This window comes from Ctenopharyngodon idella, chromosome 5, assembly GCF_019924925.1.
Source record: "Ctenopharyngodon idella isolate HZGC_01 chromosome 5, HZGC01, whole genome shotgun sequence".
Classification (NCBI taxonomy): Eukaryota; Metazoa; Chordata; class Actinopteri; order Cypriniformes; family Xenocyprididae; genus Ctenopharyngodon; species Ctenopharyngodon idella.
Window position 1 is genome coordinate 4,057,519 of NC_067224.1, and position 16,905 is coordinate 4,074,423.

The following is a 16,905-nucleotide window of genomic DNA, read 5'->3' on the forward strand; positions in this document are numbered from 1 at the left end:
AAATTGTCATTATTCCTTAAAAAAATAGATTTAATAATTTATTATTATTTATTATTAGTGTTAGTATTATTATTATTATTATTACTACATTGAGACGTAGCTAAATTCTACTGTACAACAGTAGTATATTTCTGTCACAATTCCTTTAAGTTAAACCGATATGACGATATCATAAGTGACTCTCAGAGCGGCTCTGGAGAAGTTCATGCATTCTTGTCCTCATAGTGTGTGGCGGCAGAGGCTGAAAACACTGAGTGTGCTTCAGTGTATGTGTGGTAAATGAAATCCGCGCCATTCATTCACACAGAGACATGCAGAACATGCAGGATTCATATTTAGTCTTTTTGCGGTCTAATATTCACAGACACTAGCCTATATCATGATCTGATTTAAGTGTACTGACCTACTTTTTATTTATTCATCAAAAATTTGCCAAATTCCGTGACATTCTGCGTTATTCAGTAAATTCCGTTTTTATGACTGGATTGCGCGATTCTGTTCGCATTTTCTGCATCACGGAAATCATACAGCCCTAGTGATGTTGCCTGACTTCTCCAATCATTTAGTCTGCACAAAACCCGGCCCTTTCTTACAATTGACTGCAAGATTGCATTTAGATCTTCCTCCATCTAATTTACAATCAATATATTAAATCAAGTCTCCACCCTAATTTTTTTCTTTTTCAATAATATATTTCACTCAGATGTACATCATAATACAGAAGAAAAGATCTGTTGCTACTTCTATTTCATTGTGACTTTACAAGTTTATTGTACTGTGTAAACATTCTGTAAAAATTATTTTCCAGTCTAAAAAGTCTCTATGGACGCTAAAATGAGTGCTTTTGTGATGTTGAGAATTATTGCACATTTAATTCTAAGGGTCAAAGAGAGGTTAGAAAATGGTAATGAAAACTTATTACTAAAGTAATTTAGAAAATTATTGGAACTATTGTTTGTTGTGCAAGAAACTAACATTTTAAGTTACAATACGACACCTTTAAGTGATTTGATAGATATCAGGAGCTGTTTTTAATTGTACTTACCTAAAGCTGAATCACACCCTGCAGTGTTGTCCAGCTCATCTAATGTAACAAAATCCTCTATGTTCTCTGGAAATTCTGCATCATCCTGGAGAAATGAGACATATAAAAGCACACACATTGCTTTTAGTCACACTGCATCAAAATTAATGTTCATGTTGTTTCTGCATATTTTCAAAAAGTCATTATTCATGTTCACTAAAATCCTTCACACCACATGTAACCGGATGCATTTATTTTGACGCCCATATTACAGGTCACGTCATTTACATCTCCTGCGTAAACAGCACAGTTTCATGCCAAACCTATTTATGCAACACATACTAGCACAGCAAAAAAATATGGTGAAAATATACTTTTTCAACATATCAATCAACAATTTTTTGTAATGCAGGCTTTTGTGAATCAATAAAATACTGGAAATATTTGATGCAAGTACACAAACAGCACTTTTCTATTTAGTAAATCTGACTGAATCCAGATAAATGAGTACATTTATAGTTTGTGGTTGTTTGAGTTCCACTGGTGCAGAATTGTTGAAACTCATTTACACATTACAGTCATTACTTACAGTATTCTTCAGGTGCACAAAATGTTTCATTTTCTTAAAAGTGCACTGTGCACTCAGTACGTTTCTGTTTTGTCCCATTGGTGCCAGTGGCACTCTTTATACTGACACATATTGGCCTGTATGTAGTTTCTTCACTGTTTATTTTTTTATTATGGTCATTTCCGTTTATGGATTTTGGTTAAGCCAACTGAAGGATCTAATATGAGTTGTTAATAGCAACCCGTGTTTGTGCAACTTTTAAAAAGCAAGCATTCATTTTTAAAGTAGCGTTCATGTTCGGGGTCAGTACGATTATTTAAAGAAGTCACTTTTGGTCACATAAGCAATGGCTGCATTTATTGCATGAAAAATACAGTAAAATTAATAGAGCAAAATATTACTACAATTTAACATAACTTTCAATTTAAATACATTTTAAAACTATTTATTCCTGTGATGCAAAGCTGAATTTTCAGCATTATTACTCCAGTCTTCAGTGTCACATGACCCTTCAGAAATCATTCTAATATGCTGATTTTCTGCTAAGAAACATGTTGTATTATTATCACAGTTGAAGATGTTTGTGTTGCTTAAAAGTGCAGTGTGTAAATTTTAGAGGCATCTAGCGGTGAGGTTGCGAATTGCAATATAGAGAAGCTACGGTGGCCAACACAGGACAAAGATGTAATCGTCTGAGACAGCAGAGAGTAGCCAGTCAAGCAAACGCGCTCTGTAGAGCAGTTTGTCCGTTTAGGATATGCCGGCGCAAAATGGCGACTTAAAATGTAAGGGGACCCGCGGTGTATGTAGATAGAAATGGCTCATTCTAAGGTGATAAAAACATAATGGTTCATTATGTAAGGTCTTTATACACAACTGAAAACATAGTTATGTATATTATATTGCATTTCTGTCAATAGATCCTCTTAAAATTTACACATTGCACCTTAAATATTTTTTGAGGAATAGAAAGTTCAGCATTTATTTGAAATCTTTTATAAATGACTTACTGTTACTTTACTGATCATTACTGATCAATTTAATGCATCCTTGTAGAATAAATGTACACATTACTTTCAAAAAAATGTTATAAATATATATATATATATATATATATATATATATATATATATATATATATATATATTTCTTACCCCAAACTTTTGAACAGTGATATTTGCAGCGGTTTTTGTGTTGTTTTGCAGTTAAAACTCACTAATTATAATTATGTATACATGTAATTAGTATTAGTGATAAGCACTACTACATACAGGGAGAAAAAATGAGCAGAAATTATATGGGTTTAGTGTCTCTATAGACACCATAGGCAACATCAGATATCTGATGTTCTGGGGACATTAAACATCAAGAAAATGATCCCAGCTCAAAACTCGAAACAGCGTTGAGATGGGATTGGTAACCAGCATTTCTCGCATCCTAAACGTATACAATTGGTTGTACCGACAAACAGAGTAATGTTCTGAAATCATCATAGGGCAACAGTGTTAACACTCTTCATGTAGTCAACCTATGAATGACTTGCTCATAGTTGTTTGCATATTAAACTCAGATAAAAGACACTCCCCCTTTGAGGTATTTTGTGTGGTTGTGTTAAACTAACCTGTTCCTCTTGATTCTGCTCTGAATCTCTCTCTCTGTTGTCCTCCTCAGCAGTAGTAGCCACCTCCTCTTCCATCCTTTCCTCCTCTCCCTTTTTATCTTCCTCCTCAGTATTAACCACAGTGTCATCTGTCCTCTCTTCAAGCAGCCCAGGTTCATCCTCCAACTGAATTCCCTCCTCATTATCGATCGCCTTGTCTTCACTTTGCATTAACTGGTTTTCTTTCTCTGTGGCTTCCTGGTTAGAGCTGTCGCTTTTGTCCTTGTTGCTAGACGTGGACTCGTCTCTTTGTCTGCTGTGTTTGCTTGAGTCTGATTTTCTGGACGGAGGCTCAGTACTGTTTTCTCTGAGGGAAAATGTTTGTTTTTTTTCAATTAAGGACATTTTTAAAATAAGCTCTACTGACAGATTACTGATTAATCATAAACAACTCCATATCCTGGTAATATGTCACAGTTTTGGAGGCATGATTCACTCTTTTCCCTTAATTTCCCAAAACATGCGTCACTTAAAATGAACCTATTTGGCTCTTGTTTTATGTGAAACTCACTTACAGGTTTAGGTATGAATATGAATCATGCATGCATACAATTTTCAAATCTTGTTTACAGTAAGATACTTACAATGAATCTGGCCCCTTGGCACTGCAACATAATAAATGTTAAAATACAGTTTTAAAAGTGTGGCCACAGGACCTAAACATTCAAATATTTACATGAACCGAATGCATGTTTCTCATATTTTGAAAAAACTTTTGTTCTGAAGGTTTATGCTTAAGTGCTTACACTGCAAAACAGTGAATATCTTTAATGCACAAATCAATTTTTAAAATCAACAGTTATTGAAGTGATATCAGTTAATATACTGAAATCCTTGCTTTTGGAGGCTGTTGACAGTTTTTTTATTTGTTTCATCATATTTCAGAATTCTCACCTTTTTTGACCAATGGATTTGCTTATCCAGTAATCAGTAATCAATTCATATTGACTATATACTCCATTACTTAATAATTGTATTAATTTCCATGCCTTCTTTATACAAAACACTGGTTAATTTTTTTTTTGTTTTATTTTGTTTCTGTATTTTTGAAATGTTACAGTTTCTAATGCAACTTTACATATTAACATTTAGAAATGTTTTGACATTTGATTTAAAAGAAAAGTTTGCATTGGATTAACAGTTTTTGATTTTTTTTTATTTGTTATAATAATAATAATAATAATAATTATTATTATTATTATTATTATTATTATAGATTAAGTAATGTATCTACTAAACTAAACTATATGTACAAGTTATCACGATTTTAGTGTTGGACAAAGACTTCAAAGTTGGTCAAGTGTCTTTATATATATAAAAGCAATGACAGGAAGGAAAACAAGACAAATGGAATTGATGGTGGCATGCCTCAGAGATGCTTTTATTTTAAATAAAAATATGCAAAAAGTTACTTTGCAGGGAGTAATGGACTTTAATTAGAGTAAAATCTATATGTTTGTTTGTTTATAGTGTAAAGCCATGCCAGCTACCCCAGATATATTCATGGTGAGAAAAAAAAGCTATATGTAATTTGATGTGGATGAAAACGAGGCTGTGAGGGACAGATGGAGGTGCCGTTATGAGGGGTGCAGAGTATTTCAAACATTAGGGCCCACCAGGATGCTCAAAAGTTTGGAATTGTTTTTGTTATTTATTTATTGTTATCTTATATACACAAACATATTTAACTATTGATAGTGTAGTAAAACAAAATTAAAATCTGTAAACTGTAAATTATGTAAGTGAACTCTCACAATACAATTTCACAATACAGCATGCTTACATATAAATATATATATTATATATATTATATATACATATATATATATATATATATATATATATATATATATATATATATATATATATATATATAGTGCTGCTTGAAAGTTTGTGAACCACTTGCAGAATCTGTGAAAATGTGAGTAATTTTAACAAAATAAGAGGGATCATACAAAATGCATGTCATTTCCTATTTAGTACTGTTCTGAATAATGTATTTTACATAAACAATGTTTAAATAAAGTCCACAAGACAAAAAATAGACCCCATTCAAAAGTTTATGAACGCTTGATTCTTAACACTGTGTGTGGTTACCTGGATGATCTACGACTGTTTTTTTGTTTTGTGATGGTTGTTCATGAGTCCCTTGTTTGTCCTGAGCAGTTAAACTGAGCTCTGTTCTTCAGAAAAATCCTCCAGGTCCCAGAAGTTCTTCAGTTTTCCAGCATTTTTTGTGTATTTGAACCATTTCCAGCAGTGACTGTATGATTTTGAGATCCATCTTTTCACACTGAGGACAACTCAAACTCAAACACAACTATTAAAAAAGGTTCAAACATTCACTGATGCTCCAGAAGGAAACACGATGCACTAAGACCCGGGGGGTGAAAACCTTTTGAATTTGAAGATCAAGGAATATTGTACTTAATTTGTCTTCTGGCAAACATTTAAGTGTCTTCTGTTGCTTCCGAAGGGCAGTACTAAATAAAAAAAAAATTATATTTAAACAAAATAAGAAAAATTTGGACATCTTTATCCTGTTCAAAAGTTTTCACCCCCCGACTCTTAATGCATTGTGTTTCCTTCTGGAGCATCAGTGAATGTTTGAACCTTTTTTAATAGTTGTGTTTGAGTCCCTCAGTTGTCCTCAGTGTGAAAAGATGGATCTCAAAATCACACAATCACTGCTGGAAAGGGTTCAAATATGCAAAAGATGCTGGAAATCTGAAGGATTTTCAGGACCTGGAGGATTTTTCTGAAGAACAGAGCTCAGTTTAACTGCTCAGGACAAACTAGGGACTCATGAACAACCATCACACAACAAAAAAACAGTCGTGGATCATCCAGGTAACCACACACAGTATTAAGAACCAAGGGTTCATAAACTTTTGAGCGGGTCGTTTTTATAAATTCAGCTATTTTTTTTGCCTTGTGGACCATATGTAAACATTTTTTATGTAAAATATCTTACTCAGGACAGTACTAAATAAAAAAATAATGTATGATCCCTCTTATTTTGTTAAAATTATTCACATTTTCACAGATTCTGCAAGGGGTTCACAAACTTTTAAGCAGCACTGTACACACACACACACATATATACCTTTTTAGGGCTCAGGATATCAGAAGTCTCTTACCTCAGGCTTGTGATGTGGGACATGGCCACTTTGACACTTTTGCCTTGAATCCTCAGTGGGTTACTGTAGTAATACTTCACCATGATGTCGGCATCACGCCAGTCAACCATCTCTATTAAAGCCTGAACACACACACAAAAAACAAAAGAACAACAGTGATGTGTTTGTATAAGGGCTGTCAAAATGAACACAAGAAAATAATTAAACATATATATTGACACTTGACAGATAGATTACACTGTAATATTAAAAGTTGTGAGTTTGTACTTTAAAAGAGAGCACAACATTCATTACAGTACTGTCTCTAGAGTTTCAATACATCAGCTGACATCAACACAAGTTCTTCAGGACAGTAACCTTACCTTACAGTCTGTGAACTTTGACTGCCACACCTCACCAAACATGCCTGCAAGCTCTAGTACCTCAGCCTCAACGCCCTCGCCGAGAGGCAGACGTGAAAAACAAACCACTGACGGCGCATTTGAACGTTTTGTTCGTTTCTGAGAAGGCTCATCAAACTTGGGTGGTGACTGCCAATCAGAAATACCCAAGAAATATGCAACTGTTTAGGAAATCCATTATAAATGGATAGACTTTTAAACACTGTAAAACTAAGTAAAAGGATGTGATTTGTGGGCTTCCTACTCACATGGATGCCTTCCACTGTTGGTGATAGGTAGAGGATGACTCGGTTCTCCTTGATGAAGGCTGGTTTCAACTGGAAGTGACTGACCATATTCTGAGCTTCTTTGTGAGAACTAAACTCCAAAAAGCCCTGTTACCCAGCAAACAATATTAATGCACCTTTAACATCCATAAAAAAACATTGAGAGGGTTTTTAAGACCTGTGTATGAGTGTGACTGATGCAGATTTGGAACAATATGAGTGCAAGTACATGATGATAATAGTAAATTTTTGGTGAACTAACCCTTTAAAAGGGTCATGAAACCCTAAACTAAATTTTCTGAGATTTTTACGGCGTTGTGTGTGTTGAACATCATAGAAGACAATGTTACCATCCATTAGTTTTAATTGAGAAGAAAACTAGTTTAATTTAGGGGCTGTTTACATGACACCGTTTTCTTTTTTTTCTTTTTTTTTTATACTTTATTATGTCTTTCAATGCAAGCATATTTAATACAATTATACCATTAAACATCTCCTTTAAAGACATGATATTTTTTACCAATAATCATTCCTCATTTTTCATTCTACTTTCTCTTCCTTTCAATTTTCTTTTTCTTTTGTGATAATACCCATCACCAACACAAAAAATAAATAAATAAATGATAATTAGAGACATAGCCAATACATACATAATTAAGCACTTTTACATATAGAAAAAAAACAAAACAAAAAAAGAAATATATGCGCATAAATAAAAAATTAAACATTCAGATATTCATTTCAAAATCTTATAATGACACCTAATTCCTAATAAGTAATTCAAGTAGTATTATTTAAACATCAATTAATAGTAATATTAAATAAGTAAATTAAACTGTTTTCAACTAAAAACGGAAAACTTTTTATGCGTTTTGGTTTCAAAGTGTACGTTTTTGAAAACGATACCATTATTGTCGTCTTTGTGTCGACGTGACATTGTCTTGTACTATAGTACATTAATGACTTATCTGTGTCTCATAATTATTATTCATAATTATACCCCATAATTTACTCACCCTCAAGCCATCCTAGGTGTGTCTTCTTTCAGCCAAACACAATCAGAGTTATATTAAAAATATCCTGACTCGTCCAAGCTTTATAATGGGAGTGATTGGAGGATGAGTTTTTGAAGTCCATAAAAGTGCATCCATCGATCATAAAACAGCCATACGCTGTTGCGGAAGTTAACTTTTTTTGGATGTACGTCGAATGCGTATGGCTGTCGCACTTGAAGCTTGTTATTTTACTTTATAAAGTTTTAAATAAGTATATTTGTCTTACACAAATGCATTGATTTGCTTCAAAAGGCCTTTATTTGTGCATTACATTATAGCTGTCACAGGTTATGTATGTATTTGTGTAATTTACGGTGAGCTGTCAAAACCATGTATAATATATGTATGTTGTGTTGCGCATGTATTAGAAAATTGCAGCATGTATTTGGGGATAGCTTTGATGCTTTAAACTCAAAGACAGTGAAATAAGTCTATCTGAATCAAAAGCCACACCCACTTTTGTAGCCTTTTTCAAAACTGTGGTGAGAACTGACTGGTGCTGAAATAGGGGGTTTCATGACCCTTAAAAAAATCACTAATAAAATTTTGTTAAAGAGTAAAGATTATAGAAAGAGTTAAGGCCTGTTCACACAAAGAACGATAACTATAAAGATCGATTAGCGTCCACACCAAAACAACGTTCTGTTTATTCTAAGCACACGCTGCAGTTTTGTCGTCTGCCGCTTTAAATGCTCGAGCTTGTTAAAGCAGGATGGATTCTGATTGGCTGTCAATGTTTTTATTGTTCATCAACTGGAAAAATTTGTTCTGGAAGTGATTCCAACGATATCGTTTCTCTCTGCTGTTATCATTATAGTTGTGGTGAGGACTCTGCTATTCTTTTATATTTAGAAAGATTTTTAGAGCTTTATCGTTATATAGTTATCGTCCTTGGTGTGAACAGGCCTTTATAATATTACAGGACACTGTAAACGTCTACTGCTCAATCACAATACAGTAACAAAGCAATAGTGAGCAAAACAACGTTGCTTGCAAGTTGTCATGAAATTACAAAATGGTTCATCATTGTGTAAAAATAGAATGTCGTTCTGGTGTGTTATTACCTTTGCTGGGAACACTAGGTGCTTCACAATTGTGCCAAATGGTTTGCCAAGCACTAAAAGCTCCTCCACGGTCACAGCACCCATAGAAAACTTGGCAACAACCACTCTTGTATTGGGCTGAGGATAATATTGCCACAAGACAAATTTTAATTTGACTGCATAAATAATGGAAATTAAAATAAAACAGTACCACATCAATGAATTTACCTTAGGAGGGTATAGACGGTCTGATGTGGTGGACATGAACTGATCCCCTTAAAGAGAAAAATCAAATTGTTATCACTGTTTTGTTGTTATACATATTATACAGTACCCTATGTAAGTATTAAAGTGAATTACATGTCTTTCATTAAAATTTAAAGACCCCATGAAATGGCTTGATGGCCAGTTTTCTTCCATGTGATGATGTATTTCCTATGGAAGCTTGTTTCCGCCACTGAATAAAGAATAAAAAAGGTAATTGCGACTTTTATTTCACAATTCTGACTTTTTTTCTCACAATTGTGAGTTTATATCTTGCAATTCTGACTTTATAACACGCAATTGCGACTTTATATCACGCAGTTCTGACAATTGCAAGTTTATATCTCACAATTTTGACTTCTTTTCTCAGAACTGTGAGATATAAACTCACAATTGTGAGAAAAAAAGTCAAAATTGTGAGATAAAAAGTCACAATTATATTTTTATATTTTTTTTATTCAATGGCAGAAACAAGCTTCTATAATTTCCTATTGAAACAGGAAGTTGGGGAGCTAGATACTGAAGGGCTTGGCTTTTTAAAATAAGCCAATAGGTTTTAACTTATGTCACAATCATTAAAGCATTTTAACAGGTATCAACTAAAAGCCACAAAAACCTTTTCTGGGGTCTTTAATTCTCTTTAAAAATAATTACTAATTCACTTATTAATTATTTTAATATGACAATGATTTACACACACACACACACACACACACACACACAAAAAAAAATTCTTTGTGGAAGCAACATTATCAAATATAGATACAATGAGCAATTCTGTTATTTATTTGTGTGAAAGGGACATTCCTTACATATGACAGGGTCAGAGCTGTAGGGTCTTTTAGAGGGAAATGAGCGAGAAGTTCGTGGAGAGGCCTGTGATTCATGTGATTTGTGGCGGAAACCTACTAGGTGTTCGTTCCATGTCTGAAAGTCAGAAAACAGAACATTTGAAATGATTATGATATGATAGATTATGATCATTTCAAACCAGTTGTTAAACACATTGTTGTCAAAAATAAATAAAAAATCTAATCAAATACTAGCCTATATTATTATGGTTGACTTTGCAAGAGGTGGACAGAATGACCAAAATTGTACATAATTGTATGAGTATACTTATCCATATAGTAATGCCAATTTTGGATATCCCAGTAAAACAAATACTTTAGTAATATAAGGTTGATCTCATTTGATTATTTTCTCTTATTATTTGAACTTGTTGGTTGCAAACTTAAATGATTTTGAGAACTGATTGGAAAGGTCACACCTGAAGTCTTAAAGGTGCAGTGTGCAAATTTTAGAGGTGAGGTTGCGAATTGCAATAAAGAGAAACTATGGTGGCCAAAATGGCGACTTAACATGTAAGGGGACCCGCAGTGTATGTAGATAGAAATGGCTCATTCTCAAGTAATAAAAACATAATGGTTCTTTATACACCACTCTAAACATAGTTATGTATATTATATTGCATTTCTGTCAATAGATCCTCCTAAAATGTACACATTGCACCTTTAAAATAGCCATAAACAATAAATCTTAGGGGTGGAAATCGCCCCATGATATGATATTATTATGATACTTAAGCCACAATACAATATTATTGCGATTATAAACATGTTTAAATACGCTAAGTATTGTGATAACATATTACGATATATTGAAATGTATTACGTTTCAACTGCAAATGTCCCCAAAGTAAAACTTTGTCCACATATATTTTCATCTAATAAGACAAAGCTCTCAGTCTGTTCATTTCACATCTTTATATCCATCTCCTTCCTGCCTTCATTGTTCAAGATTTTCCTTCCTCGTTTTTTAGATATATTTTTTAATAGGAATTACAGTTGTCAATAAGAATGTTTGCACATTTTAATGTTTTCACACTCAATTCAATGTATTTGTTTTTACAATAAATATTGTTTTAAGCGGTTTACAAAGAACAAACTTACTAACACACTAATGAACAAGTTGAAAGTGACAGTATTCATTAAATTATTATGAAAGGTAATTTTGTGATGAACCATATTTATATTGTTGTTATAAGAAAATACATACACCAATCAGGCATAACATTATGAGCACTGACAGGTGAAGTGAATAACACAGATTATCTCTTCATCACGGCACCTGTTAGTGGGCGGGATATATTAGGCAGCAAGTGAACATTTTGTTGGGCAATGCATAAGGATTTGATCGAGTTTGACAAGGACCAAATTGTGATGGCTAGACGACTGGGTCAGACTGCAGCTCTTGTGGGGTGTTCCCGGTCTGCAGTGGTCAGTATCTATCAAAAGTGCTCCAAGGAAGGAACAGTGGTGAACCGGCGACAGGGTCATGGGCGGCAAAGGCTCATTGATGCACGTGGGGAGCGAAGGCTGGCCCGTGTGGTCAGATTCAACAGACGAGCTACTGTAGCTCAAATTGCTCAAGAAGTTAATGCTGGTTCTGCATAGCTGCAGACCAGTCAGGGTGCCCATGCTGACCCCTGTCCACCGCTGAAAGCGCCAACAGTGGGCACATGAGCATCAGAACTGGACCACGGAGCAATGGAAGAAGGTGGCCTGGTCTGATGAATCACATTTTCTTATAAAATCACATGGATGGCCAGGAGCGTGTGCGTCACTTACCTGGGGAACACATGGCACCAGGATGCACTATGGGAAGAAGGCAAGCCGGCGGAGGCAGTGTGATGCTTTGGGCAATGTTCTGCTGGGAAACCTTGGGTCCTGCCATCCATGTGGATGTTACTTTGACACGTACCACCTACCTAAGCATTGCTGCAGACCATGTACACCCTTTAATGGAAACGGTATTCCCTGGTGGCTGTGGCCTCTTTCAGCAGGATAATGCGCCCTGCCACAACGCAAAAATGGTTCAGGAATGGTTTGAGGAGCACAACAATGAGTTTGAGGTGTTGACTTGGTCTCCAAATTCTCCAGATCTCAATCCAATCGAGCATCTGTGGGATGTGCTTGACAAACAAGTCCGATCCATGGAGGCCCCATCTCGCAACTTACAGGACTTAAAAGATCTGCTGCTTACAACTTGGTGCCAGATACCACAGCACACCTTCAGGGGTCTAGTGGAGTCCATGCCTCGACGGGTCAGGGCTGTTTTGGCAGCAAAAGGGGGACCAACACAATATTAGGAAGGTGGTCATAATGTAATGCCTGATCAGTGTACATTTGCCATTAACAGCTTATAATTTTGGACGCTAGATCGTACTATGGAGATATTTTTGTTGTGAAATAGCCTACACAAGCATGTAAGACAGTTTGATTTCAAACGGGTATTTAACCAGTATGTAACAGTAATGCAGCAGGTGAGCTCTCAGTAATGATGATGCAGGCTGTTTTTTTTAACGCATCTTTCTTCACCCTCTCGTATACCATTAGACACATTTTTTACTGCTGCTGTCTGTCTTGTCAATCGTGTTGTGCGCTGGCAGAGTAGATATGGTATTTGATTATATATAGACAACTTCTGTGATTCTAATCACAAGTGAAAGTTTACCTGCAGTTGGAAGTTTATTTGCGTGTCGAATTAACACGTTTAATAAACATGGACTGCAAAAACATGCTTTCCTATACACAGCTCACTGCGTGTGCGAGAAAGAGAGAGATGCGCTTTTTGTAAAATTACAGTCTGAAAGAAATATTTCAAATAATTATTATTTTCCGCATTATAAGCTTGGAGCTTTGGTTAAAATTACGCACAATACTCGCCATCGCGAGCAGAAATCAATTCCCTGAAAATATTGATACAATATCCCCACGCAAAATAAAAGCGATACTGTGTTATATCGATTTTTTCCCCAGCCCCTAATCTATCTATGAGGGAACCATAACTAAACTTCACTGTATGTTGTGCCTAACAAACCCTTTTTAATAGCTTCATTCTTGTCTTGTCTTGTCTTGTCTGGGACACTTTCCACACAGTATTTTCGCATTCCTCCACTTCCCAATGTTTTATTTACTGTCATAAATGTAAGCTCTTTTCAACCACTGGTAATATATAGTGTGATTTTACAATATTTTCTAACCTATTCTGGGTGTTTTTGTTGTTTTTATTTAATGAGCACATCACTTTTATTTTCCAATTTTTGCTACTTACCTTTATGGAATTCAGCACACACTTGCAAAGAGAGCATTTGTGTGGGAAAACCGTTGGGTTGTCACCATACTCTGTCTCCACAGCCATGTGATCCCCACTTTGTCTTTCTCGGGATGACTTCCTGTATTTTAAGTCCTTTCTTCCTCCCGAGTACCTCTCGACCTTCCTATGACCCTCCCCTTTGCCGTGATGCTCGTGCTCATGGCTCCCGTGGCTCCCGGAGCGCCGCGCTGAGCTGGAAGACGAGGGGCTTTTGCGTCTGTCACTGCTGCTTCTCTCGGGTGTATTCAGCTTGTCCTGTGACTTCCCTCTGTGGTCAGTGTCTGTGGTTGATGATGTTTTATGAGCTCTTTTCGCTTTGAGCTGCATAATTAGATAAGGGAGGGTCTCTACGCTGATTTCACTTTCTGGAATCTGAGCAAGTGCATCCACATCTTCTGATGACAGGCCGAGAGCCGCATACAGGCTCTGAGCGCCTGCAGTCTTGGCTTCACCTGTGTCTTCACTGGCACTATCATCCAACACTTCCATCATCAAGCCTTTACAGACAGTAAAGACAGGAGTCGAGCAGTCGTCTGAGATTTCACAGTCATAACAGAAACAGAAAAGGGAAATCAATGAAGTTTGATTAGGATGTAATAAAAAACTGTTTTCACAAACTGAGCAAATGAAGATTTTTTTCTGCTTTTTGACACAATAATAGCTAAAAAATAATTATACTTCAACAATACAAACATTATATGGATGATATTATTTTATAACATGGAGTATATTCTTAACAACATGGCAAAATATCATGCCGCAGATTTAAACAAAAAAAAAATGTTGTGTGTTGGTGACCATATCAGTATTGGACAATATTACGTTTCTATCGGTACAATTAGGCTGATACATTTTAAAGCCTGAACTTGATGTTTTAACCATATTGTATTCAATCTGCACCTGAAGTGTACTTAAAATCTTAAACGTATAACTTTTTAAAAAATGACTTGCAGATATAGCAGTTTTACTTTAAAGCACATTTTAAATCATTGTTTTAATAATCTGTACACTTAAAGTACACTTATTTTGATCTGTTGATTAACATACTAAAGCACATGTAAAGTACTTAGGTTAATTATAATCAGAGTTGGGTGTGACTAGTTACTAAGTAATTAGTTACTGTAATTTAATTACTTTTCCCTTGAAAAAGTAAAGGGATTACTCTTATTTTTTCTGTAATTACAGTTACTTCTGATGTAATACTGTGTACAGACTGTATAACAATTATACATAACAATAGTGGATTTAACATCAAAATTTAAAGTCTAATGTTAAAATGCATGTTTTTATGTATAAGAATAATTATAACACTTTAGTTTAGTGTCCAATTCCCACTATTAACTAGCTGGTTATTAGCATGAATATTAATGGGGTATTGGCTGTTTATTAGTACTTAAAAAGCACATATTAATGCCTTATTCTGCATGACCATATTCTATATCCCTTAATCCTACCCAATACTTAAACTTAACAACTACTTTACTAAGTATTAATAAGCAGTAATTAGGAGTTTATTGAGGCAAAAGTCATAGTTAATAGTTAATTAATAGTGAGTTGGACCCTATTCTAAAGCGTGACCAGAATAATTTATGTAGTTTTATATTATTTATTTGAAAATAATCCGTTTTATGTCTATCCTTCAGTTCGCACTTAAAGGGTTAGTTCACCCAAAAATGAAAATTTTGTCATCATTTACTCACCCTCATGTCGTTCTACACCTGTAAGACTTTCGTTCATCTTCGGAACACAAATAAAGATCTTTTTGCCCCTCCATAGACAGCTATGCAACACTTTTAAATTTTGGGGTGAACTAACCCTTTAGACACACCTGAACCAGCTAATCAAGGTCTTACTAGTAGGCATACTAGAAACTTTCAGGCAGGTGTATTGAGGCAAGTTGGAGCCAAACTCTGCAGGACAGTGAGCGAGTTTGGACACCCCTGATATATTTAAACCTATGTTGACTAAAAACCAGCATGTTATTGCATCAGCTACCCATGTAGATTATCCCGTAATAACTATGCTATACCTTGTGCTTTGTGGTTAACTGATATGATTTTTAATGAACTATTCGATACACTGTCGATAAAAGACACAGGCTAATGTAACTTAAATTATAGCACTGTACACATATGCTAGAATTCAACATTTATACAATACATAATTCACAAAAATATCTGTGTAACCAAATTATCATCTATTATAAACGATTGACATGGCTGATGGGGGTTAATAAACTGACACAAGATAGAGACAATGCTTATGTTACGGTTATTAGTCAATGTAGATAATATCCCTGTTTATTTTAACAATCTTAGCTGACTCGACATATCTTATGTCTTATGTTTCAATGGTTAACATTACTACATTTTCAAAATATGACCGTAAACATTCCCCTTCTGACAACAGTTAGCCATATAGCTAACCCATAGCTAAATATGAAGATTGCCAAAAGCATCTTCACAGATATAAAAGAGCTTCCTCACAACATGATAACATTTGTCACGTATGCTCTTTCAGATGTAAACACGAGCATTATGCGTCGCGCGCTGATAAATAACTACCGGTGGTAACTTCGCCAGATGGCTTGGTTAACTTTGGCACTGTTAGTTATTTCACCACTTTACACCTAAAACGAATAAAACGAGCATAACAGAACATTCTGGAATTGCTCTTACACTACAAAATAAAACAAATAGCTTTAATAATTACCAAAATGTCCGTCAAGGAGCGCTGCTTGTTCAATTTGTAAATACTGATAGGACCCCTGGATTTCTTCTTCTGAAATGTGTTGGTCGCAATTCACGCGAATGGTGCAAATAGCGCCACCTATCGCTCGTACGCAGCACAGCCACAGAGGCAGGAGGACAGGGGGTCAAACATAGTTGGGCACCAATAACCAAAACACGATAACGATGGAGTTTATCAAGTAAGTTAAGCTGTATTTAAATATCATTTTTCACCTATATTTTACCAAGTAGTGGTGCTATTACTTGCTTCTTGAAATAAAGATTCCATAGAACCAAAAAGGGTTTTACCATCGATTTCAATGCATGGGGTGCTTCTCAGACAGAGGGAGCATGAGTTTGAGTGAAGATACACAGGTGCATCATGCAAGTGCATGTTCCTACCAAAATCCAGCGACTAGTGAATTGTCTCTAGCAATAATTTTCAATAATATTAATAATATATGTTTATATATAACTGTCTAATTCTGTCTTACTCTTTTGTGTTAGTCCAGTCAAGTCACCCTCATCTTCTCCTGAGTTGCATAGTCCAGTTGAGCTGCTCTCTCGCTCATGGTTATAGTTTCTTTCTGATTGTAA

General features: G+C 35.1%; 1 protein-coding gene across 2 annotated transcripts in view; it reads right to left on the bottom strand.

Moving 5' to 3' along the window:
* zgc:152816 (uncharacterized protein LOC777712 homolog) overlaps positions 1-16,413 on the bottom strand; it is a 24,966-nt gene extending 8,553 nt beyond the window's left edge. Inside the window, exons 1-11 of one of the 2 annotated variants that reach the window (XM_051894294.1) lie at positions 16,292-16,413; positions 13,538-14,112; positions 10,234-10,348; positions 9,386-9,432; positions 9,179-9,295; positions 7,042-7,167; positions 6,755-6,922; positions 6,393-6,514; positions 3,837-3,857; positions 3,214-3,559; positions 1,046-1,130 (exon numbers count right to left, since the gene is read on the bottom strand). In XM_051894294.1, coding sequence (XP_051750254.1) covers positions 1,046-1,130; positions 3,214-3,559; positions 3,837-3,857; positions 6,393-6,514; positions 6,755-6,922; positions 7,042-7,167; positions 9,179-9,295; positions 9,386-9,432; positions 10,234-10,348; positions 13,538-14,071 — 1,681 coding nt within the window. In that variant the 5' untranslated portion in view covers positions 14,072-14,112; positions 16,292-16,413. The remainder of the gene's footprint in view (positions 1-1,045; positions 1,131-3,213; positions 3,560-3,836; positions 3,858-6,392; positions 6,515-6,754; positions 6,923-7,041; positions 7,168-9,178; positions 9,296-9,385; positions 9,433-10,233; positions 10,349-13,537; positions 14,113-16,291) is intronic. The other variant, XM_051894295.1, reaches the window with a different exon arrangement.
* Between the last annotated feature and the right edge of the window lie 492 nt (positions 16,414-16,905).